Consider the following 26,689-nt stretch of genomic DNA (forward strand, 5'->3'; position numbering starts at 1 on the left):
GATGATCCTCGCTAAGTCAGACACATATACATTAAATAGTGTCGGGCTTAGCGAGGATCCTTGTGGTACACCGCAAGGCAGGGAGAAAGTCTGGGAGGTGAATTGTCCCAACTTCACCGTTTGTAGGCGGTTTGACAGAAATGAGGCGAGAAGCTCCTTAGCCTTGTCCCTTATTCCTATAGCCGAGACACGGTCGATCAGTATGGTATGATCGACCGTGTCGAAGGCTGCGGACAGATCTAAAAGTATGAGGATTGCAGCTCCTCCATTGTCCATAATGGATCGTATCTCGTCCGCGGCTTTCAGGAGAGCTGTCTCCGTGCCGTGTCCCTGACGGAACCCGAACTGAGTGTCATCCAATAAGTTGTTGTTATGGATGTACATTGACAATTGCTGGTTCATGATCTTTTCAAAGATTTTGGCCGGGAACGGGAGGCATGCAATAGGCCTGTAGCTGGCTGGAAGAGAAGGATCTAAGCTGGGTTTTTTGAGTAGTGGTTTAATGATGGCTTCTTTCCATACAGAAGGGTAGATGCCGGATGTGAACATTGCGTTGCAAATGGTAGTGAGTGAAGGGGCAACGTCTTCTGCAACGAGGTTAAGGACGGCAGGAGGGCATGGATCGAGAGGTGATCCGGATTTGGTTCGGACGATCAGGGGTTGAACAATTTCTTTCGTGGTGTTTTTGAAGGCTAAAAATTGTGTCGTATTATTGGCAGTGGAATGCTCGGTATGGGATACGGAAGGATCAGGCGAAAAGGTGGAGAAGATGGCTCTGACCTTATCCTCGAAAAAAGTGGCCAGTGTATCTGAAAGGGCCTGAGATCCCTCCGAGGAGGGTATCAGAGGATTGGACAGATATGTTACCACCTGAAACAGTTTACCTGATGAATTTTTGGCAAGATTTATTTGGTTGGTGTAGTAGGCGGTTTTCTCGGATGTAATCAGTTTTTTGTAATTAGAGAGGGCGTGTTTATAGCTAATCTTATCCGCGTTATTATAGTGTCGGCGCCATTGCCTTTCTAAATTTCTGCAATATTGGCGCTGTAGTCTAAGGGGTTCCGAGAACCAGGGGGCGGATCTCAGCTTTCTGTTCCTATGAGAGGTTTTTATAGGGGCAAGTTTGTTGCAGGCTGCGTTCAAATTCTCCAGATGGGTAGCTGAAGCAGCTACAGGGTCCTGAGTGTTTAGCGGAGGGCTATCATGTATGATCTGGGTGAGCTGGTTTAGATTAATGTTCTTCCAGTCTCTGAATTTTGTTGATCCAGAAATTGTCTGGGAGGGTAGACAAGGATTACTGGGAAATGAAAAGCATACTGCAGAGTGGTCTGTCCATATTAAAGGGATGACCTTAGTGATTGTGATGTCTTTATTGTTGGTAAATAAGCCGTCTAGGGTGTGCCCTGCTAGGTGGGTAGGTGATTTGACAATTTGCATGAGGCCTACTGTCTCCAAGTCACTGAGTAGTGTTCCTGTATCCGGGTCTTCATAGGATTCAAGGTGAAAATTGAAGTCACCTAAAACGGTGAAGTGTTGGGATCCAATAGACATCTCAATGATTTTGTCTATGTTAGAGAGAAATATAGATCTCGAACCTGGGGGGCGGTAGATTAGCAGACCTCTAAAAGTAATTTTACTGGAAATGCAAATGGTGAAAAGGAGGGCCTCGCACTCCGGAAGAGTTATTTCTGATGTTGTTAGTCTTAGGTGTTCTTTATGCATAATTGCTATTCCTCCGCCTTTTCTTAAGGGTCTATCTAGCTTGCTTACACAATAGTTGTTAGGCGTAGCGTCTCTGAAGTCAGGTCCGGAGGATTCGTCTCCCCATGTCTCGGTAAGAAATAGAATATCCAGATCGTGGGAGTCAATGAACTCAGCGATTTCAATTCTGTGTTTAGGTAAGGAGCGGACGTTTATTAGGGCTGCAGACATTGTGGGTGGGGACATAGTAGTGTCTATGGGCAGCGTTTCCGTGCAAGTCGGGCATTTAAGCGGTCCAATGCAAGATTTGTAGTTAAGAAATGGTATGGGGTGGGCTTTCTCGGCGTATGGTTTATATCTCAGGAGTTCGGCAGAAGAGTAGGATAGCAAAGGAGAATTGGCGATGGGCCGCGGACCGGGCAGAACAGGGGGGGTGGCCCTAGGCCCGGCCTCGGCGCGGACGAGCGCAGACGAGCTTGCCTTATGCGCGCCTTCGGCGCGCAATCGTCGCGCCCGCTGCGCTCGTCCGCTGCGCTTCCGGTTCCAATGCATGTAAATAGTGTTGAGTCGAATTAACGTAGAGGGCGTGGTGAGCGCCGCTGGGCGAGTCCTGTGACCGAGGGCGGCGTTGCTGTGGCAACCCTCTCCGCTACAGCAATGGATCTGCTGGGCGGTCAGGTGTAACCAGCGAGCGAGCGCTTCAACGAAAATGCAGGTGACAGTCAAATGCTTTTTAAAACAACAGCGTGCTAGTGAGCTAAAATCTCCCGGCTTCCGCCTCAGGAGAGAGTCTGTAAGACAGCGCTAGTGCTCAGCGCGAGTCAATATAAGGCCAGGCTTGTGGGCGTGGTGAGCGCCGCTGGGCGTGTCCTGTGACCGAGGGCGGCGTTGCTGTGGCAACCCTCTCCGCTACAGCAATGGATCTGCTGGGCGGTCAGGTGTAACCAGCGAGCGAGCGCTTCAACGAAAATGCAGGTGACAGTCAAATGCTTTTTAAAACAACAGCGTGCTAGTGAGCTAAAATCTCCCGGCTTCCGCCTCAGGAGAGAGTCTGTAAGACAGCGCTAGTGCTCAGGGCGAGTCAATATAAGGCCAGGCTTGTGGGCGTGGTGAGCGCCGCTGGGCGTGTCCTGTGACCGAGGGCGGCGTTGCTGTGGCAACCCTCTCCGCTACAGCAATGGATCTGCTGGGCGGTCAGGTGTAACCAGCGAGCGAGCGCTTCAACGAAAATGCAGGTGACAGTCAAATGCTTTTTAAAACAACAGCGTGCTAGTGAGCTAAAATCTCCCGGCTTCCGCCTCAGGAGAGAGTCTGTAAGACAGCGCTAGTGCTCAGCGCGAGTCAATATAAGGCCAGGCTTGTGGGCGTGGTGAGCGCCGCTGGGCGTGTCCTGTGACCGAGGGCGGCGTTGCTGTGGCAACCCTCTCCGCTACAGCAATGGATCTGCTGGGCGGTCAGGTGTAACCAGCGAGCGAGCGCTTCAACGAAAATGCAGGTGACAGTCAAATGCTTTTTAAAACAATATCTACCTGTGTAACCTTACAGGGTCTGCCTGCCAGCCCACACTGCTGGCGACTCTAGACAGTATTCTGCCCCCCTGCTGATGAGCCTAACTCAGGCAGGAGAAGCAGAACAAAGGATTTCCCGCGAAGGAGAGATGCGACCACCTCTCCTTTAGAACTAGTAGGGTAGGGGCGCTTCGGAGTGCCATTAAACAACATTGCATAAACCTGTTTTGCCCAGCTCGAGTCAGGACCAAAGACAAGACTGCTCCAGTGGGAAGATTCCTGCTGCATCTTCGTCCCTGTGCTTCCTTCAAGTTCTGAAAACTTTGTGTCCGTGCATCCTCAGAGTCACCAAGGACTCTGCCTGCATCCCAGCCAGGAGGAATCTCCCTTGGAGTGAAGGAGTTACTTCCATGCATCCACAGGCACCTTTACGTTGATGACCGGTTTGCTGATCCTGCTGTCCCATAGACATCGCCCGGTTCTGCAACACAGGTGGTGGTTTGTTAGTTGTCCAGAGGCCTGACCAGTCTTCCCTGCAACTTTGTTGACTGTAATCCCTCTCCAGCTGACGTGAACATCCTTCCTGCGCACCGCAGCTGTTTGCCATTACCAAGGCTTGTTAGCTCTCTTCATGTATGATCTTCAATCTCCAAGAAACCCCAGCTTCCAGCATTGCACAGCGCCAAAAACGACTTCCTGCCTCCATCCTCTGCATAGTGTGCCTTCATCTCCCGTGTGCTGTTGAGGCTTTACTGCAATTATTTGTGCCTGCTGCCAGGAGGTCATTGAGGGGGCTCTATCGATTCCTGACGACTCTACTGTGTACTGAGGACTGGCCCTGACTTACCCTTACTGAGTTAGACCCACAGACCTTGCTGGTCTGCAACACAGCATCTTATTCCGCAAACCGTTGTTTGCGTTTAACAAGGTCTGTTGGTGGTCCTGCCGGCCACTGCCCTTCCTGCACTCATCCACCGGCATGGGACAGCTCGTGGAAGGCTCCTGTTCCTCTTCATCATTGCCTGGTCTCCACAGCTGCTGCTTCAACCTCACTTTGCTACAGCAAGAACCTCCTACAAGGGCTGGTATTGTGCTCCTGTGCCTCCTGGTCACCTCCAGGTGGTTTGGACTCTCTCCCCTTGGCTTTTAGGTTCTTCTTGCCTGGATTCCGCATCCTGGTTCCACCGGCCTGGTCCACCAGACTCTGTAGCTGCTAATATTCCTAAAAACCTCCATTGGCGTCTCCGGGCGGTTCTGACACCATTTCATCCCTATGCTCCTAGGCTCCCTGGTGTAGATATTGTAGTTCCTGGGGTATTCACGGGTGGGGATGCTTTCCAAAATTCCTTGATCCAAGTGGTTTCTTCGGTGTCCATCAGGAAGTGTCCTAGAACTGTACATTTCAAACTGCGACTCACACTGGATGTTTGACCCGGTGTAACCACTCTGCACCCGGGCATCTTGGGGTCCCTGGCTACTCACCTTGGGTGGTTCCGTGTTTCCCCTGGGGTCCTCTACCTTTGGGTACTAGTTCCGTTTTGGTACTTACTTCACATTCCACTATTTTAGTATATGGTTTGGCCCCCGGTTGAGCCCTATGTGTTTTTCGATGCTACTTACCTATTTCTGAAGTAAGTGTGTAGTTGATATGTCCAGGTGGCAGATATACCAAGTTAGTGTCTAGTGTGTGCTAATAAATACACAGTACTTTTGTACTCGCCTGATGTGGTACTTTCTTGTGTGAAAAGCTTTCTGACTGACTGTAGTGGTAACTACACTTGCTTTACACCCCCCCCTGAATAAGCCTCAGCTGCTTTCCACAGCTACCCCTTGATATCTCTGGTTTTCTGGGACCTAAACACTATCATTAAGTGTTGCCTGGACTCAGTGCAGAGTACCTCATCATAGGTGGACACTAAATACTGAGCCAGTCTCCTACACATGTCAGCACAGAAAGTAAGTGGACATGATTTTAGGTCAGCGTATACTGTAAGGGAAAATAATAGTGTGGTAACTTAGTAAGGGGACATGGCAATCACATTTCTATGCAGGTCTTAAAAACTTCACACTCCTTATAATAGAGATTTGAGAGTCTGAGCATAGATAGGGATGGGAATAAAAAAAATGATATGGTTAAACTATGAAAATAGAAAAACTCACAGGAACTTCCATAGTTTTCACGACACAATCTCCTACTGCGCAAGGCCTTTGGCTGTGCGCAGCAGGGAGTTCACCCAGCGCCTGCGGTGACCTGCATCCCCCACCCCTGCATTGCCTAGGACTTGCCTATGGGCAGTTGCCCACAAGGTCTGCTCTATGATGAGCCTGTTCTAACTTTTTAAATTTATATCTGTACCCCGATACTACACGAGAGCCTTGCAGGGCACGGCAGATCCAGCAACTGGAACAAAAGTACCTGTGAACGAAAATATTTTGTTTTACACTTAATCTCAAGATAGGCCCCTTTGGGGCCCATTGAGATCAGTGTGTGCACAGTCTGCCCCCTTATCTGCTCTAATGTTTTTTTCAAAACTCAGAGACCAAGACCCCGAGTCCTTTAATGGCAGCCCCAACATTTCTCTCACTTTGCAGCCAAGCACTCAGATTGTTCCCATACTACAGGTGGTCAATGTGTCTGGGAATGGAAATGGCCAAGGGAACAATGAACTCTCGCAGTCAATCACAATTGGGAGTTTACATTTCTTTTTAGCATGACAAGAGTACCGAAGAGTATTATAGAACCCAGTGGTTCAGATATCTCTCTGTTCTGCATGCACAACCCAAGCCTCTTTAAACACTAATTTCTCAACAATTGCAGAATAGATTTAAACCAAATAACAAAACCATGCTTTCTGAGTTAAGTTCTAACTTCATAATCAATTTGGTTACAATTTAATTCAGCCTTTTTGTCTATCTTGACAGCGAACTTTCTTAAAGGAATTAAAACGTAAAATTGCACTTTTGGGATTCACCCTTTTTTCTCAGCTTCCATTTGACATATCAATGCAAAACTTTCCAGGAAGGAGCAAAAGTGGATGAACCTTTTTTTTAAATGTTTTGTGCAGACTTGTCAAAGGGTGCCAAATTGATTTAGAAAACAAAAAACGCATTTCCTATGGAAAGTGTGACCTTAGGGACTCTCCTGCACTTCTGTTTCTCACACAACACCAGGACACAGGCTCCTTGAGCGGGAAATCCAATGGGAGGCTAAAGAATGGCCAAATGGGAGGCAACCAGCAACAGACCTTTGGCAATATTTGCTTGCTTGGTTTCCAATCTCTAAAGGTAAGCCACGTGGGACTCACCAGCAAGATGGAGCCCCAGCTATTTACAAACCTCTCTATCATTTGCAACGTAAAATTACATTAGAATTCCATATATATTTTAGTAAATGGGAAGGCACTGTATTTAGTTTAGGTTACTAGAACATGATTTTCATATTGGGTCAGAGATTGTGTGTTCTCTGTTGGCCAAATGTCTCATGTTGGGTATGGGCATGAGCTTGTTTTGACTAAGGTTGTGTGAGACTCGCATACATTTATTTTGAATAATTATGCAAAATTCTGGCAAAATGATGCTAAGAATGCTTAATGCAAATACTTCATTTAGTGCTATGTTTTAGCGTGAAATGAGTCCTCACATTTGACGGGAGAATGCATTCCATGCGAAACAATTGTGCAAAATACAAAAGCAGTGTGAACAACAGGCAATCCCATTCTGTTGTTTGCTGTCAGTTTTTACAATGAATTGTACATTTGTGGTAAATTGTACCGTGAAAGGTGCGCTACTATGCAAAGTGATGTAATGGCATGATTTCGGGAATTCCTTGTAACAAGTGGAACGCAGAATTCCCAAAATTGCATGACTTATGCTGGTGTCAGTAAAATTTCGCCCAGTCATAGTCTTGGCACACTCAAGACAGAGAATCAACTCACTAATACTTGTGAAGATTAGACATCACCATTCACGTTCCCCCCTACCTTTACTGGGGGCACATTCTAATACAAGCAGCATCAAGCAATTCAATGCTTCATGAGGGGTAGTATGAGGTATATAAATTAAATTACAATACATTAAAAAACAACCTTCCTAACACTGGTATGCAATGAGCTTTGGTACTCAGCCTGTTCAGTCTCTGAAAACCCTAGAGCCAGAGTGGTCATGTGCTGCCTAGCAGGAAAATAAACTCACTTAATGCCCTTGTAAAATGGCAACCACAGTAGCAGCCTCTCTTTCCGAGTTCAGCCTGCTACACTTGGTACAGATCCTTACCTCAGCACTTATAAAGGAGTTCAGGAGTCAAGGTTTTTATATAAAATAACAATATATCAGAACAATTTATTGTTTTCCAGGAAATGACACAGCACAATTGAACTTGAAGATAGCAAATGTGATTAAAAAGCACAGTCTCACCTTTATGGTGCAGTGCTGATTAATGGTGTCAAAGGCTGCTCTTTGCCCTCTCCTCCACAGCCTCAGGCAGAATGTTAATAGCTTCAAACACCTCTTTGGGTCTAAATATTAGCCAGGCGAACAATAAAAGCGTGCTGAGTAGGTAGCAGCAGAGGTTGTAGAGGTTACCATTGAATTTAATTGATTTTCATGCCATTCTACTGACACCCCCACAGCAGTACAATGTATTTTAAAATGCTTTTCTTTCGAGCAGGTCATATCTCTAAAATGTATAGAATATTGTATATATTTAGCTTTGGATATGCTTGATAGGCTCCTAAAATCATGCCCAGGGAATTAATTACTTGTTCAAATAATATAATTATAATGGCTGAGTAATAATACATTATGATCTCGGCCACACTGCAGCAGGCAGGGCCAGGTAATATAAAACTTCTATTTTACAATGAACACCCTCCTGGCGTTTTCATGCGACTATAACAGTTAATGAAGGATGGAAGTGTATGGTACCTCGTAATACAGCTTAGTTTTTCTGAACTATTTCACCATTCTGAGGTTTCATATCATCAGCTACTATCAGCCTCTCAGTAGATGCATTTCATAATAGAGCTGCTGTACATTTAATAGGACAGAACCGATCTCAGAACGAAGGAGCTGCTGTGATATACGATAGGACACTCACACTTTGGTTTTTCTCCTTTATGAGCTATTTCTGCCTCTTGAGGTCAAAACACAAACCCACCACCCAAAGTCAAAAGCCCACCTGTGTTGTATCAGTAATCCAACAATAGTCGACCTTATAGTTGACGGTATTATAGAGTCTTGATGTAGCCACACAAAGTGTCACAGGAGCATTTTTTCATCCCACTGTGGTAATATTAGCCACAATTACTGCTAAGTACAGTGTTTCCGATTGCAGCATCTCCCTTACACCTGCACATACCCACACTCACCCATGTGCATGCACAGGCACTTTCTCTCACTCCTTATTAGGCGTGCTTGGCTCCGCCCATTTCTACATTTATTTGGCCAGTAGTATCAAGATTTCTCAAAACAGCTTTGGCTTTAGTTGGCTATCTCTGCCAGTCTAAGAAATCGCACCACTACCTCTGTGTTAGACCTGGCTTGTCCAGTGGGTTTATCCCCCGACGTTTTGCTTTTTGGCCTCTTGTTTGGACCCTGTTTTTGTTGGTTTTTTGACTCTGGGCACTATACCACTGCTGATCAGTGCTAAAGTGCATATGCTTTCCCTGTAAATTGTTATGATGATTGGTGTTTCCATAATTGGTTATTTGATTTACTACTAAGTCCCTAGTACAGTGCACTGTGTGTGTCCAGGGCCTGTAAATCAAATGCCGCTAGTGGGCCTGCAGCACTGATTGTGCCACCCACATGAGCAGCCTGTAGATGTAACTCAGACCTGCCACTGCAGTGACTGTGCGCAGTTTGGTACCGCCATTGTCGACCTGGCAAGTGCACCCACTTGCCAGGTCCTGACCTTCCCTTTTCTTACATGTGAATCACCCTTAAGGTAGGCCCAAGGAACCCCTGTGGGCAGGGTGTAGTGTATGTGAAAGGTAGGACTTGCCCTGGTGTGTGTGGCATGTCCAGATAGTGAAATACTGGCAATTTCATTTTTCACTATTGAAAGGCTACCTGTCCCATAGGATAGAATGGGAGTTTATTTATAACATTATATAAAATATAACTACTCATTGGGACAAGATAGAAAGATGGAGTTTAATATGCTTGAACTCAGAATATAAAAATGCATCTTTTAGTAAAGATGATTTTTATATTGTGTGTTTGAAAATACCACTTTTAGAAAGAGCATATGTTCTTGCTTAGCCACCCTGTGTGCCTCTGCTGGTATGTGGATTGACTGTCTGGCTTTTGAAGGACAGGGGTTGGGGATGTGCATTCTCTCAGGTGGCCACCGGGGGGGTGGATGTGTGTCCTGCATTTCCTGGATGAGCCAGGGCTGGGCTGAATAGACCTGGGCTGCATTTAGAGTAGGGGGGGGAGATTTGTTTCACACCTGAATGGCCCTGGTCTGCCTTGGACAATGCTGTCTCCACCTCTTGCTGGGAAGCTGTACCAGAGAGGACAAAACTGGTTTGGGCTGGGCAAAGAGCTTCTCTGCCACCAGAGAACAAAGGAATGTGTGCTATAATGAGTGGGGCTCAAACTCCTCAACTTTAGATTACTGCTGCACTAAGGAACTGCCAGGAAGAAGAACCAGGAAAGCTGGAGGAAGAATACTGCCCCTGTGCGGTGTGCTTTTGGGGCTGACTTGCAGTGGCTGCTTCTTTCTTGGACAGGGAAAGAACTGGTCTGTGCTTTCATCATCCTGCTGTTAGAGTTTTCGCCAAGGGCTTGACGTAGAGCTTGCCTCCTGTTGGAAGTCTCAGGGATAGAAAAAACGTCAAAGATTACCTCTGGGATTCAAGAGGATCCTTTGCCAAGGAGAAGAGTTCGAGAAACTCGGGAGTAGTACTGCCCCTTTGCTGTGTGCTGTCTGGGGTTAGCCTGCAGTGGCTGTTCCGCCAAGGTAAGGACAAGGACTTTGCTGTGTGCTGTGTTCCCTGCTTGAAGAAGATCTCTAAGGGCTTGAAGTAGAGCTTGTTTCCTGTTCTGAAGTCTCAGGGACACAAAGACTTCACCCCCTGCTCCCCTGAACTCCCTTGCTGGGAGTTCTGACCTGTCAAGAAGTTCCTGTTGCTGTTCTGGGCCCTGGAGGTTGTTCCCGCTGTTGGGACCTGGAAAAATAACGCAACGACAAGAAGCTCAGCACATCCAAACCTGTTTCCGACGCATCACCGAAGAAACCGAAGCAGCGCCTGCCCACAACTCAACAAATTGCGGCATGACGCATTGAGTGCACCGATCTACGAAGTCTGAGATCATTGAAGTATGAGAGATACATTTATTAATTATAATTTTCTTTTCATGATTTTATCAACAGCACTATCCAAGTACATTATGACTCACACCATGCTTTGTCCTGATGATGGTCCTAGAGAATTGTTGCAATACGACTGAAATATCAACTGTACTTACGAAGAGGCCCATTTAAAAAAAAAAAAAATACATGTTCCTCTCTTCATTATACTCAGAGGAACACCGTTCAGGCCTCTCATAGGTTATTTTTTATTTTTGTTTTTTTATTATGTTTATAAATAATGCTATATATTATATGTTGACCACACAAAGATGGTGTCTTTGGTGCCTGTACAGATTTAATGTGTAAGCAGTTTTGAAATAAAAGAGATATCACTAACGTGAATTATACCCTTCCCTTCTTTCTTTGATCATTTAAAAATATTAAGGAGTTTATGAAGTTATAGAAACCTAGGTTGACATACTTTTTGATTTAATTAAGCCTTTGAGGCATTCTCTCCTATTCCTTATTGCAATTTTAATAGATTACATCTCTGAACCTTAAGTTCTTCATCAAATGCTTCCCACAAAGGCCACTTAATAAACCCATCCCTTTTCCAAATAAACTCAAGAAAGAGGTTTACCAGATGCCCAAATGCCCATCCAATCACAGTGCATGATGTTCATGGCTATGAATTGGGTATGAATTGCTATATAAGTACTTAAAAAGATGAAAACACTCTTCCATCATCTTTCCATGGGGCGAGTGATGTTCATTACTGCCTGGTGTCAATATAGATGCTCTTTACTGCCTGTGACCAAGGAAGCCTCAAGGCAATTAAGCACATTATGGCTTGGGCCCATTGTGGTTTATCAATGCCTGGTATTAAAATGTGGACTACGGCCATTGCTGCACTTTAATAGATGAATAAATGGAGCTCCTGGCTCCTGATCATTACTGGCTGATAGAAGCCATCCACGAAATCTGCATGATAATTGCCCTATGGACATTTCCAGAGAATCAGGAGAAATTGTACATCAAAAGACCAGTAGTATAAATTTGCAGAAAAGCTAAGAAATAAATTGATACAGAGAGGTTGTCCTACAATATTGTTCAAAAACCCTTTTTAGTGGGCATGGGTCACACTACGGCAAACATTACTAGAACGCAAAAAGTGAAAAAAATAGAATTATCAGTGTGACCACATTTTGTCCCCCTACAAATCAGTTTTAAAAAAATCATCAAACAGAATTGGCACATTCTCTCCACATTAAAATACACCCATCCCTGGGCCCTATATAGTGTTTACGAACTGTAAATTAAAGAGTATGATATACAGAATCATTTGTCCCTATGAAAAGCTCTACATAGGACAGACAAGTCAGGAAATCCATAGATGATTTGCCAGCATAAATCAGGAATTAGATGTAAGGTTGTTATGACCCCAAACATTTTCTAGGTTAGGGACATACATTCTGGGAATTGTAATGGACTATGATTTATGCCATCAAAAAAGACCCAAGAGGGAGCAATACAGAGGAACTGCTATTGTAAAACCCAAAGGGATGGTTACCCATAGGCAACATTAAAACCAAAATGTAATCTCTCAATGCCAAGCTCTCTCATTCCCAAAGTCGACCTCGCTCAGGTCAGACAGAACCTAGACGCCGTCACCCCCTCCCCCTTGGAGACGACCCAGAGACTTGCTCTGCTGGAAAGCCAGCTAGAAACTGTAATAGTGGGCCTCAACGAAATCCTACAGAACCTCACCACACCCCGGGAGTCTAGCCAACGCTCACACCCTAAACCCACAATTTCCAACACTAAATACTCAAGGCCTCCCAATGCTCAATGGCACAGCTGGAACACAAGCCCCTTCTTGAACCAGACACAGAGACCCAAAAGAACAAGAGCTGCAATGTCCACGATAGAGGCGATGGATCTTTCCACCTCCTATGACACATCCCCTTCTGTCACCCCAAACTCCAAGATCCAGGTAATCACTTGATTTGGTAGAGACCGCTCACCACCGAGAATGCCACGACCCCCAGCCTTCCTCTCCACCATTCCCAGGGCCCCCCTAAAGAGGAAACTCAAAAACTCATGCTCATAAACTGCAGATCGGCCACCAAACATGCAACTGAACTGGCAGAAGCCAACCTTACCCACGACATAGACATCACGTTCATCACCGAAACATGGCTGAATTAGTTCTCTTCCCCTACCATTGACATGCTTGTGCCCCTGAGTTTCTTAATCATCAAAAAACCCAGAAAAGAACAACGTGGAGGGGGTATTGCAATCATACACAAGAACAACATCTCCGTAACGGAAAATGACTCCTTCAAATACAACACATTTGAATGTCTAACTGCCACCATTAAGACGAGTGACAACAAAACACTAGTCTGCCGTCTCCTCTACCATCCGCCAGGCAACATCACCTCATTCGGAGAACACCTTTCTGACTTGATAACTCACTGCTCACTCCGGGATTCCAACAACATAATTCTAGGTGACCTCAACCTCCACTGGAATAAGAAAAACAACTCTCTGATCCAAACCTTGAACAAACTTCTACACAACAATAACCTTACCCAACACTGCACAGAGCAAACCCATAACAGAGGCGCAATCCTGGATGTCATGTTAGTAGAAATTCTATAGCGCGCAGCTACCCTAGGGTGTCCCGGCGCTTGCTGTAGCTCTCCCAACACACAGCAACAGGAGAGTCAAAACAACCAAGTTTTGAGCGCTTTCCTAAAGGAAAGAAGATCCTTTGAATTCCTCAAGTCAAAAGGCAGTTCATTCCAGGCCCTAGCTGCCCCTACAACAAAACTTCTCCCGCCCCATCTGGCTTTCCTTATAATAGGGAGGACGATGAGTTTTGCTCCCAAGGAGCGCAAAGTTCTTGCCGGAACGTACCAGCGAAATTGTTGTCTCAGATGGGGAGAGCCTGTGTTCTGCAGGGCGCGGAAAACTAAACACAAGGCTTTGAAAAGAATTCGCTTTTTTACAGGCAGCCAGTGGAATTTTCTTATTGCGCCAAAAATCGGGATAGCTCTCGATGTGCCCATAAGCAACCTGGCTGCTGAGTTCTGAAGCATCTGGAGTTTATGTAGATTACCCTCCTGCATGTTCAAATAAAGACCATTACAGTAATCCAGACGAGACATAATCCGAGCTGTAACCACTGTAAATTTACAATCTGCAGGCAGGAGCGGAAGCACTTTCCTCAAGCTCCCAAGAATGTAAGAGGTGGTGGAGACAACCGCATTCACCTGAGCTTGCATGGAGAGGCAATCATCTAGCACAACACCCAGATTTTTAACTTTCCGGGAGGGGACTGGGAGAGTGCCCATGGCCTTATGCCACCAGCTGGGAGTCCAAATATTAGCATTATTGCCGAATAGCATCACCTCAGTCTTACTTGCATTGAGTTTTAAGCAGTTTTGAGACATCCAGTCTCCTACTGCCCCCATGCAGTCATGTAGCCTCTCCCCTGACGCCCTCTCCTGGCCTGGTAACATAGATATTACTATCTGGATGCCATTATTGCTCAAGTTGATACAGTCACTATTGACCACATCCTGCCCACTGACTGGTCAGACCACCATATCATTTTATTCCACATCAACCAAATGATACAATGCCTGCCCCGTACTCAGAATCCCCCCATTGGGCGAGAAATCTAAGTCAGATTCCCCTGGCCGACTTGGAGGAAAAGGTAAGCTCACTCCTTCCCATCACCACAGACAACCTATCCAAAACTGAACTCACTTTACACTACAATACAACAATGACTTCCATTCTGGACCCCCTTGAAGAAAAAAGAGTCAGGAACACTCCATTTAGATCTTGGTTCATCACCGACATAAACTCCGAAAGAAGACAGCTAGGAGCTGCAGAAAGACTATGGCGGAGCAACCCGTCCACAATCCTCCTTGATCGACTCAAATCAGCACGCAGTACATATAAAAAACACATCAAGAATGAAAAAACTTCCTTCTTTTGTAATGCTCTTGACAACACAAAAAACAGGCCCAAAAAACTCTTCAATCTCATTAAGCAACAAACGTCCAAAACCCCCTCATCCTCAGTTCAGGCCTCCAAAGACCTGTGTGATAACTTTGCCAATTTCTTTAATGATAAAATCTCCAAGATTGAGCTCTCCCTGGACGTTCACCGCATTCCCCCCTACCGAAGCTCGCCCACCGAGACAGAAGATACCACACCCAACTACCCCCAAACAACTGGAAATCCTACAACCCCATCTCTGAAGCTGAGATCGTCAAATTGATTTCCAGCTCCAAACCCTCATCACACGTCTCGGACCCCATTACTGCTCAACTGGCCAAAAAGCTCAAACTGACCCAAGCCCCGATCTGGACCAAGATTATAAATAGCTCCCTGAGAACCGGAGTCATGCCTGATTGTCTCAAAATCGGGCAAGTCACTCCACTTCTAAAAGAACTGGGCTCTTATACAAATGATCTCAACAACTTCAGACCTATCTCCAATTTCCCTCTCCTAGCTAAAATCCTGGAAAGATGTGTTCTCCTACACTTACTCAACACATCGACAGCACCAACCTCCTAGCCCCTCAGCAATCCGGTTTCAGAAACGGTTGCAGCACAGAGACAGCTATCCTGAATGTCATAGAGATATCCACAATTAACTCGAAGAAGACAAATGCGGTCTACTCATACTCCTGGACCTACCGGAAGCCTTCGACACGATTGACCACAAACTACTCATTAAGGTACTTCAAGAAAGGGTAGGAGTGTAAAAGGTGGTCTTACAGTGGTTCCCCTCCTTTCTACAGAACAGCACCCAAAGAATAAAAATCAAAAACTTCTTGTCCGACCTACTCCCCGTCAGCAGGGTTGTCCCCCAAGGTTCAGTTCTCTCCCCGCAACTTTTCAACATCTACATGGATCCCCTCACCTCCATACTAAAAAAACAATAACATCCCCTTCCACCTTTATGCGGACGATACCCAGATCTATCTCGAGACCTCCTCCATTGATGACATTCAGAGACTAAACTATACTCTAAGAGAAGTCCATCACTGGCTATCACTCAACCACCTGAAACTCAACCAAGACAAGACGGAAATCCTCCTCATTTCCAATAAGAAGCAGAACCCCCAAGTCACAGAATGGCCAAAAGCCATCGATACTCTCAACTGCAGTCTCATCCTGGCCAATTCCGTAAAATCACTGGGAATCACTCTGGACCCAAAATTAGACATGGACAAACACATCAAGAACACGGCAAAGAGCGCCTTCCTCAACCTAAAACTACTCAACTAAATAAAACCCTTCATCCCTCCCAATGACCTCAAACAAGCTACTCAATCCCTGGTGTTGTCCAGACTGGACTACGGGAATGCAACCCTCACAGGAACAGCAAAATCCCACTTAGCTCCCCTCAGATCAACTGTTAATGCAGCTGCCAGAATGGTCACTGGAGTAAAGAAATATGAACACATCTCGCCCGCACTCAGAGAGCTAAAATGGCTCCCTATCGAAATACGTGCCAACTTCAGAACTGCCTGTCTCACGCATGACTCAAGGCCATTGCCACGTACCAAGTGACAATCAAGCTGGGGGCAGGAGGGCTGGATTCACTCTGCACTCAGAAGCTACTCTACACTGCTGAAAGCTGCTAATCATGGCTCAAGTAAAAAGGTCCAAGGCATGAACCAAGTCCCACCTGTACCAATTGGGCACTGTGCATGGCTGAAGGCTGCTGTGTAGACATGGGAAGTGAAGACAGGGCATGGACTAAGGATATGACATGTCTCCAGTGGTCGCTGCAACATACTAAGGCCATCAGCAGTGTGATTCGAAGCTGAAGGATAGGCTTTAGAACCTAGCCAAAGGCCATTCCGTGCACCCATAGTGCATGGCCCAAGGATGTGCAGGGTGGTTTCAGAGGCACAAGGACTGTATTCAGGGCATGGAAGAACACCAGGCACTTTGAGGCTCGAGGCACATGGTCTGGGTTAAGGGTCTGATTAATGGATATATCCTCAATTATTTGCATGTTTTGAAGGTTGTCTGTCCAAGGGGCACGAGTACTGACCTCAAGGTATTGTAGAAGCCCAATGCCCACTGTGCTCTGCCAAATGCCACACACATTTATTTCTGGGGGCACAGGGGTATATCATTTAAAACCCCTACTAATATCTATTATGTATGACTTGTAGTGGTACATTTTAAGTAAACAGTGACATTATCAGATGATTTGATTGGTGTGCCATCATTACAAGTCCTGCATAAGCCTAGCTGAATAACAGTTGTGAATGAATTTGGATGATATCCGACATAGAGCTCGGAATCACTGAGCGTATTATCAATACCATGGCAATGAGGCTCTAGATAATATGAAGAATATGAAGAACAAAGCTTCAAATAACCCTGCCTATTATGCAGAGAATATTTCTGATGAGCTTTGGGTATTGTCAAGAATGAATCCATTGTATTATAACAAATGGGATCAGAATCACATGATATGCTCAGACTATAGAATTCTGCAGAGATAAGCCCTTTCATCTCGGCCTACACAGATAAACTGAACTAGTAAAATTCAAAAATTCAATACAGTAGGTTGACACAGAATGTGGCTGTGTCTAGTTTAAATCATTCAAGTGGTGCCCTCGTACTGTCCTCATTGAAGTAGTTAAATATGTTGAAGATTTTACCCTAACAACATTTTGAAGCTATATTCTATGGCCCTTAATCAGTGGTCGTGATCTAGGCCTAGTAATCTGAAAAGGGCTTCAAAGTGGCACAGGGGCATTCTTCCATCCCACTTTGGTAATATTAGCCACTATTACTACTAGGTACAGTACAGTACATTGGCAGCATCTCCCTCACTAGATAAAAACCACAGTATCCACGGGTCTATTCATAAAGACATACTAAATTTCTATGTATTATAGCTACATGAGACCTAAGGATCCCATAACCACTAACCTATACACTTCTTTACTGGCTACAAAGAAATATCCTTAAAAAGGACGGATTCCCATCACTCACCATTGGTGACATGCTTCATCATCTGGGTCTCCTCCTAGTAACACACTAATGTCACTAAGGGCTGCAACCCTTTCAGAAGGAAAGGGGAGCTTGCGGATGTTTTTATTAACCCTGGGCGAAGGACTACGCTACGCTTGCGTAGTTTGCACAACTACGCGCTACGCGAATTGCACGTAGCACAGTGCAAAAACATGTAGCGTAGCGGGCATTTTTTGCTTGCTCGCGGCCCTCAACATCAAAATAACATCCCGACGAGACTTTTTCCTGGTTCGCGATCAGCAACATCAAGTTGCCAATCGCAAGCGTGGAAAATAAACCTCCCGGCGAGATTCTCAACGCGGGGAGGTCAGGTTTCTCATTGCGAGTGTTCGGGTATGCTCGCGACCGTTCGTGATGAGAAACTACCAGTCCGCGTTGAGAAAGCTGCTGCTCGAGTACAAATCTACTAGAGCGGTAGAAAACGACTGCTTGCACTGTGCAGGATGCTGTTTGCAATGATTGCACAGTGCGGACAAGCATCCGGCTCTGTGCAATCAGTGCGAACAGCATTTTGCACAATGCACTACGCAGTTCGCGTAGCTACATGTAGCTTGCGTAGTGCGAAGTGCACTTCACGTAGCTACGCGTAGCGCTACTATGCGAACTACGCCCAGAGTTAGTTTTTATGCTATTTAAATATTAGCGATAAAACACGCTGTAGTTGGTCCTGCAGATGTGAGCAATCAATTCATGTAGGAGTGATGAGTGCACTGCAAAATAATGAAAAATATTGAGTTAAAATTGAACAGTGAGAGAAAAAACCTTTAATTAGTATCTCTCAAAGCTCAAGCTTATAAACAGTGCAAATGACAGTTTTCAACAAATAGCTGTCTGTGAATGGAAAATAGGGGTCAACATGTTTGAGCAAACAAGGGATATATTCATCCTAAGCCTTCTTCAGGACCACAAAAAACAGTTGCCACTGTATTAATGAAAAACTAATATAAATAAGAAAAGGTTGGAACAGATACAACCTAATCACCTGTGTTCAGGGATAACGCAGTGTTTCAGACCAGACAGAAACCTCCAGTAAAATTCATGTCCTCCGCTCAGTCCTGTAAATCATATCTTCTCACTGCTCACCTGTCCCTGGGAGGTCCCGGGATGTGGTCAAACTTCATATGGCTGTACTTCACTTGGCAGCAGAAAAGCAGGAAGCCAATGGCTGCCAGTGCCAGCAGAGCCAGCAGGAGCCAAGAAATCAAGCCCCATACGTACATGTTCTCATTCAGATAGGCTGTGTGCTCCCTCTACCAACTCGCAGTGGCTGAACTTTGTGTGGGTGCCCGACTTGTACTTATCCTTCCTCTGTTCTTATCTTCAGTGACGTAAAAGCTTTTTCATGCTACTTCTGACTAGTACAGTATGGAATTTATACAGCATTATAATAGTCGTTATCTGTCGTTCCCAAAGAGGTTTACATTGGCCTCACCCTAAGGTTAGTTGGTGAGGAATGATTTCACACAAGTGAATATTAAGATAGGGGTGTCTGTATGTGTGTTCTGGTGACAGGACGAAGATGGGGGAGAAAAATGGGAAGGAAAGAGAGTGTCTAAAAGAGTGAAGCATTTGGGACGAAAAGGGCAATACTGGAAAGGAGGAGGCCAGGATATAAGGAAATTATAGCCTACACGAGTGCGGAAGGACCATAAAAAAGGGTTTCCTCAGGCAAAGGTGTTGCAAGAGGAGCAGAAAGAAAGGAAGATCAAAGACAGAGAAGTAAAAAATTAGGAAAAGGGATATTACAGAAATGCAAGGTAACTTGGCAAAGGAAAGAGGTAGAGGGGAGAAGGATATCAGAAGAATAGAGAAGAAAAATGAAGTGTGGCTTCCCTACGAGGGAAGAGGCGACAGAGTGAGCAAGACAGCCAATTTTACCAGACAGGAAAGAGGCAGATGGTTTAGGAATCAGAATGTGTGTGGAAAAAGATTACATAGAGTCCGAGGCGAGGGCAGCAGAAACGTTTTTTAACTTATTAAAGGTGCTAGTCCAGTTGTGTGTGGCAAGTGCACGAGGTGCACAGACGCTCATGGTGGAAAGGCCATGGAAAGGAAAAGCGTTATATCAGGATCAGCAGCTGCCCATCCATATGGGCTGAGGGGCCACGCCCCCAGGTTTTTCCCAGCAAGAAGAGTGTCTGTCAGGCTGAACAAGCTGAACAAAGGTCAGCCTGACAGACACTCTTCTTGGTCAGGTTAGGCAGCCAGGAGCTAGACATGCGATACATGTGCATGTTCATGGCTGACTGAGCTCCTCTTTGCCAGGCTGAGGATTTCACAGACCTGTGGTTGTGACTGCCTCAGTATTGCAAAAGTGCCTCAAGGCCCTCAAGGGGAAGCACCACTGATTGCCTCGGACCTGGGTGGTTCAGTTTTAAGCCCTGAAGTCCCCAGGGCCGGGTCACAGAGTGTTGTGAGGTCAGCAATCTCACTGACCCCATCCCACTCTGTGATGAGTGAGGGACTAAAGTCTTCCCTCCAGCCGATGAGAGAAGGCAGCAGTCTCAACCCTCATGGGACCTCCAAGGCTTCCCTCTTTACAGTGAAGGTACGTTTTATGGGTGTTTTGTATGCTTTGTGCGTGTGTGCGTATATATATGAAAGTATGTGTATTTGTTAGTATTGTGAATGGGTGTCTTCATGTCTGTGTGCGTGAATACAAGGGTGTGAGTGAGTGTGTATGTTTGCGTGTGGCCCCCCTCCCTGGACAAATTACCAGCTGCCACTGGTCAGTATATGTGGCACAAACAACGTGATGACACTAATATGGAACTGAAGGAGATGAAATTGAGGAAGGAGAATCAACTTGAAGGAAAATTAGAAAGATCGTATAAAGGGTGACTTAGAATCCAAGTGAATGGAATGGTAGAGGTGAGAGAAGACAAAGGCATAGTGCTGGATGTCTGAAAAAAAGAAGGAAACTAGCAAACATGGGCTTGACCGGAGCTATCCGAATTGGAGCCAAGAGAGAAAAAAGTTGCTGTTTACATAATTATGGGATAGCAGGAACTCCACAATTGGGATCATAAAGTGATTGGAAAAAAGGTTACACATAGACTAAGGTGAGGGCAGCAGAAAAAATGTCAAACTTATTAAAGGCGCTAGTCCAGTAGTAAGGGGCAAACGCACCAGGGGGAACATTTATCAATATTTGAGGCAGCGCAACGCAGCAAAACAACTTGCTGCTCTGCCCCAAATGGAGAGGGCAGGAATGAGACATGTTTATCAAGATATGGTGCATTCTTGCTCTCTCACTGCGCTGGTGTACAAGGAAAAGCCTAGCGCCAATGCAGGTACCCTTGTGTCACGGTGCAAGGGTGCCTGCATTGCAGGCAGAATTATTTTTGTGCAGTAGGGGACACCTTCCTGCACAAAAACAATCCTTAGAGTCTTTTCCTCTTTTCAAATTTGCTGCGAAATGCAGCACACACAGAAAGAGGAAACAATGAGGAGAAATAAAGATATTTCTCCTCGTTGTGTCTCTTTTGAAAAGGTGGACAATTTGACGCATTCCCAGGTTTACTACTCATGGTAAATCTGGGAATGCACCAAAAAGCATGGCTGGATGATGAGTGATAACACCCACTCTCCCAACTATGTAACACCATCCTGGCACAGAGTAACACAAGGCAGAGACATGTGCTGCCCTGGGTTATTCCATATTTACCAAGCAACGCAGGGCCACGTAGGGTGGTTTTGTGTGGCTTGGTAAATCTGACTTGAGGATTGCGTTGCCGTTGCGCCACCTTGCATGATGCAAGGCACACACAATCCTTTGATAAATCTGTCCCCTGGGGCACAGTCTCATGGCGGAAAAGCAAGGGAAAGGTAAAGCATTATATCAGGATGTGTGGCACAATGTGATGACACCATTATGGAACCGAGGGAGACACACTTGAGTAAGGAGAATCCTCCTGAAATGAAATTAGAAAGGTCATATGAAGAGTGACTAAAAAACTCCAGGAGTCAAAGAGTGACATGGGATGTATAAACAAAAGATGGAAACCAGCAGACTTGAGCTTGAAGAGAGCTGTACGGAGAGAAAAAGGCAACAGTTTACCTAATTATGGGACAGTAGGAACTCTACAATAGATATACATAGCAGATTGTTGACATTCAACACGCTGCAGAAAATGCAAACCCAGGGTCCTGCTATGCAGCACAGGAGAAGAATCATGGGACATCAAGGCAATACCCCAAATGGAGAGACCCATGAAAATGGGGAGGGGGATAACTTGCAGCAATCTAGGAGGGACATATGAGGCAAGACCAAGGAAGCATCAGAGGGAGAAGGGGAGAATCAGGGTGGTTCGAGACACTGAACACTTTGGGAAGGATAATGAAGCACCCTCAAGGGAAAGCAACATCAAGGTGTTTGTCAGAGTGCTGGACAGACTGTCCCCTGCAACATGAATAAAGCATGGTCTTCAGGAAACAGTGGCAGAGTTGGAGTCAGACTATGGAGCATGGTAGCTAAATGATTCAAAAGGAAGTATGGCATCCCTTGGGCAACTCAGGAATCTGGCCACAGTGCTCACAGAGATCATGTTCATGCTGCCATGTCAAGATAAACAGTAATCCCCTCCTGCTCTATCTTGCTGTCAGGTTTGCTGCTCTTCCTGAACCTGTTCATGAGCAGAAACATTTGCAGTATATGTTTTGGTTCTAAGAGGTATAGAAACCAGTCCAGATCTGGAGAGCCCTGCTAGGCAATTGAGATGCAGTCAGCGTTACTCCTCAGAAGTGTCAGCCTTTCCCGTGACTATTTATCTTTCGCGAACCCGGCTGCCATCAGCATGAAATTCTCTTTTCTGTGAGTACAGCAGCGGCAAACATATATCTGAACTGACAAAACAGTTCAGTCAAGTTATCATGTCTAGCAGCAGTGTCGCACAAAAGGGCACTGTGCAAGAGTGCCGTACGTGTGCTGCTTTACAAGCATAACCATGATCTAGGGCTCATTTAACAAAAGGCCAGTCAGCACAGGTAGGACTCAAACTAAGGGGCATATTTACACTTTTTTGATGCTCCGGTGGCGCTGTGTGATAGCCCAAATTTCTAAGGCCACACAAAGCCACTCTGCGTGGCTTTTCTTGGTCTTGTAACTACGGCCCCTTTTCACGCATCACTTTGTGTTAAAAGGGTATGCAATGGGTGTTGCTGTGGGAGTTCTGCCGCAACACCCATTGCTTTTTGTCGCTGCCCCAGATTCACAAGGATCTGTAAATCTGAGGAAGTGCCAAAAACTAACACCATTGCAAAGAAGGTGTTAGAGTGGCGCAACAAGGAAAAATACTTAGTATTTCTCTTCGTTTTTTGCTCTTTCTATGTGTGCTGCAATCTGCAGCATACGTAGAAGGAGCAAAACACCTTTAATGATTGTTTATGTGCAGGAAGGTCTCCCTTCCCGCACATAAACAATCCTCTCTGCAATGTAGGCACTCTTGCACCATGGCACAAGCATGTCTGCATTGGTGCTAGGCAGCTTTTTTAGCGCCGGTGAAAGGAAAAACACAGGTGTGTCATATTTTTGTGACTGTGGCACATCCATGCTTTTTTTAAATGATACAGTGCAGCGCTGCTAAATTGCTTGCAGCACTACGCTTCATCATTTGTTTGAAAATATGCCCCTAAGATTTTATCACGTTCTGATTTTAAATTATGCACTTTTGGACTAGGCATCACTGGAATAGACAACTAACATCAAGCAGCTCAAACCAAGTAGAAAATGGCAATTGCTTGACATTGACATTCGCTTTTAGGGAAGATAAGGATTACTCAGAACAAGTAGTTGGATTTCTAAGACCTCAGGAGTTCTATTTACAGAATCGCCGGGTTACATGTTTGAATGTTTCTGCGAGAGGTGAGGTAGCATACGTGTAGGTTAGACTTTGTAACATAATGTTATCATTGAAAGAACATAATGTTATCATTGAATGCAACACTTATCAATGTTGTTTTGGTAGCACCACAGAGTTTAATTCAACAAACTAAATAGAAACAATTAGAATGGTACCAGTGAAAGTTCAGACTGATGCCACTCAGTGGTCTATTCTCTAGAATATGCCTAGAGCAGTGTGTCAGCATTATCTGGCCCCTTGCTCCAGTCACAATTCCCTCTCTCTTTCTCTTTCCATTCCCACTTCTTCTGGGAATACAACTGAGCCAAACAATCTAACTTAACGTGGCAAGTGTGTTGGCAGGATCCAGTCTGCTGCTGGATCCTCTAAGAAAAGGTGGCACAGAAGTCCACATAATGTCCCTTGTCTCTGACACCAAACAGAAGCAGAGAACACTGAACGAGTTGGAGGCAGACCCAGTGGAAGGGCTATGAAGGGGCTGGAGGGAAAAGAACCTGCAAAGATGAGTAGAGAAAGGACAACTGTGAGCACATTAAATACACCCCAACACTCTGTGCATGTCATCCACAAATCCAGGACACTCCTAACGTGTAACATAATTATTCTTGCTTACCAACAGAAAATCCTTTTTGTTATGTGTGCAACACCAAAGACAGGACTTCTCAGAAACGAACGCTATGAGCAAGGGCCAACATGACACAATAATTAGGCATCCCATTATCTGTGTTTAGCACAAGCTATTGCATAGACATAGAATACAGAAGAACAAGGAACTAGAATGTAACACAACATTAGTATGGATGCATATGTTTCATTTTACTAATGACAAAGAAAACGATGCACAACCATAAGTTCAACACAAATATGCACCACACTGAAGATTTAACAGTGGAGAACTTGAGTAACATATTTAATCTTGGCACTGAGAATGCGTGTCAGTCACGAGTATTGCTTTCCAGGCCAAGACTATCAGGGTAACATGAAAAGATGTTTGCAGATTAAGGAGGCCAATTGGAGCCAGTGGATTAAAAGACGACAGGAAAGGTCAGATTTCAGCACCATATGTACAGTTGTATGTCCAATTCCACTTGATGTGGTGTCTTGGCGGTGGCGATATGCCAGCAGGTTTGGCCTTAATCGCTGTATTGCAGGAGACACGGATGATCAAGTGTAGTTCAGTGGAGCACATGAAGAGCTGCATATAGTTGCAGATGACTAGCACCAGTCACGTAAAATAGTCTCTATATAAACTGCCAGGCTACAAGATGTCTGACACTCCTCTTAAAGTGGCAATATGCAGTTGCCTTAAAAGGGTAAATCAGTGGGGCCCCTCAGGAGAACAACCAACCACAATCTGCACTTCCCACACACCAACTTTCAATGTCACCTTCTATGACTGTACTGCAGGATTGCTGACCTTGGCTACAGCTTAAAAGCCACAAGGCACCAGAGCCGCCAGGGACAGTCTCCAAGATGAGATAAATCCTAACACGTGCCCTCACAAGGTCAACGTTGTCGACCAACATCGTTTGTGAAAAGACTGAAGTGCGTGCTTGTTAAGAGAGAAAGCAAGAGCAGACTAAAGTAAACAAGTGGTGGCAACCAGAATAAAGCAACTGTAGAGGGAAATGGTGGAAAGACAATACTTAATAACAAAGTCATTGGAAGGGCACTTGTTGCTGAGCATGAAGACAAAATATGGGAGGGCATGTTTGTGGACAACTTTAAGTTACTGACCTGACCTGGGTATTTGATTTCTGTTAGCAGAAGTTCAGCATTAGGATGGGTGTATTTTTAGAAAGGGTGAGTTATGGTAAAATATAGGACTCCACTGGTATACCTACTTTGTTGCCCAGGTGCCTGTCTATCATGGAAGTCTTGCCTGCACTTTTTTTGTAAATATTTTGTGAAGCTCAGAAAGAAATTCTTTTGGCATGTCCTCTTTTTACTGAGTAACAGAAAACGTAGAGCTGCTTCTGTTGATCTATTGACATTGAAGACGTAATAACAAAATCAGCTGCTTTGTGGTCTGTAAATTCCTAAAGCTGCATTTAAGGTATGAGTTAGCCTGGAGAAAGGCTTGTCTTTTTCAATAACCCCTTCTTACATTGACTCATTTTGAGAGGGTATTTTCCTTGAGTTGTTTTTTTTTTGTTTTGTTTTGGGACCTCTTTCAATGTTCAAACCACTTCTCTTTTACTGGCTGTTACAGTACTTTATTATTTTGACGTATGTTTGTAATCCTGTCTTTTAATGATACTGCATATTGCATTGAAAGCAGATACTTACTTATGAGAAGTATGGAAATGTGATCAGGTGAAAATGTCAAAATGTGAAAACAAAGGCCGATTCTAGTGCCCAGGAGAATTTATATTTTTTCAGTGTATAATTCAAAGACTGCATTTATATGTGTGGCGTCCATGGCTGGCTGGACAAGCGCTGTGCTGAGGCTAGGCCTCTGGTGTTATATCGCAGCAATAAGTGGGACAAACACACGGTATTATAAGTGTGAGCCAAAGACCCCGAGAGGTCTTGCGCGCCTTTATTTTTGCCTTCGGGCGAGCCCACCCTCAGGGTGCGAGTCTGTGTGCGGGCCGGGTTGCACCGTCACTACATCCCTCCAATCTTTTAGATGCTAAGATCTTTTAATGTTTATTATTCAGTCTTTATACATACAGCACGCAAAGTCTCTTAGTCTTTGGCTGTGAGCAGGATTCGTCTGAAGGCCATACCTCAGGCTCCGGTAGTTGTTCTCCACCCCTGTCCTTCCAGAGCCATCTTCCGATGACGGTGAGCTTGCGCTCGGGTTTGTCTGTTCTACACCAGCTGGTGATTCTCCTTCTGGACGCTGCGGCACCGTTTCCTAACTGCTTCGCGGGGTGCTCTATGGCACCATTTCTTCTCCCCCTTCTTCGACTCCAGTCTCTTCACCTGTCGCTGTGAGTCTGGCTCCCATTTTCTTAAACCATGATACGTTCCTCGTGACCACTTGGGTCTTGTGCTTGGCCGACACCATGGTTCCTTGCACAGTGCTGGCTCATATGGGGTGCAATACTTCCACCCCAGGTATCGGTCCTTCATGATGACCCGGTCCCCAAATTGAATGTCCATCGTTTGCGCCCGCTTGCCTTGTCATTGGTGGGTCGTCTTCTGGCTTGTGTGGCGGCTTGATCTAGCTCAGGTGGACTCCAGGACGGGTCAGCAGGAATGCGGTCACAAGGCACTTTTCGGAACAGCAGG

General features: G+C 45.3%; 1 protein-coding gene across 2 annotated transcripts in view; it reads right to left on the reverse strand.

The window, feature by feature from the left end:
• Positions 1-26,689, reverse strand: part of LOC146799013 (cholesterol 24-hydroxylase-like) — a 223,506-nt gene that overhangs the window by 171,530 nt on the left and 25,287 nt on the right. Inside the window, exon 1 of one of the 2 annotated variants that reach the window (XM_085626408.1) lies at positions 18,672-18,876. The exons of the other annotated variant lie outside the window; for it this stretch is intronic. Within the exon in view, the coding sequence (XP_085482534.1) occupies positions 18,672-18,808 (137 nt within the window). The 5' untranslated portion in view covers positions 18,809-18,876. Of the gene's footprint in view, positions 1-18,671; positions 18,877-26,689 lie in introns of those variants that run through there. 2 annotated transcript variants of the gene reach the window in all.

Source organism: Triturus cristatus, chromosome 9 (genome assembly GCF_964204655.1).
Source record: "Triturus cristatus chromosome 9, aTriCri1.1, whole genome shotgun sequence".
Classification (NCBI taxonomy): Eukaryota; Metazoa; Chordata; class Amphibia; order Caudata; family Salamandridae; genus Triturus; species Triturus cristatus.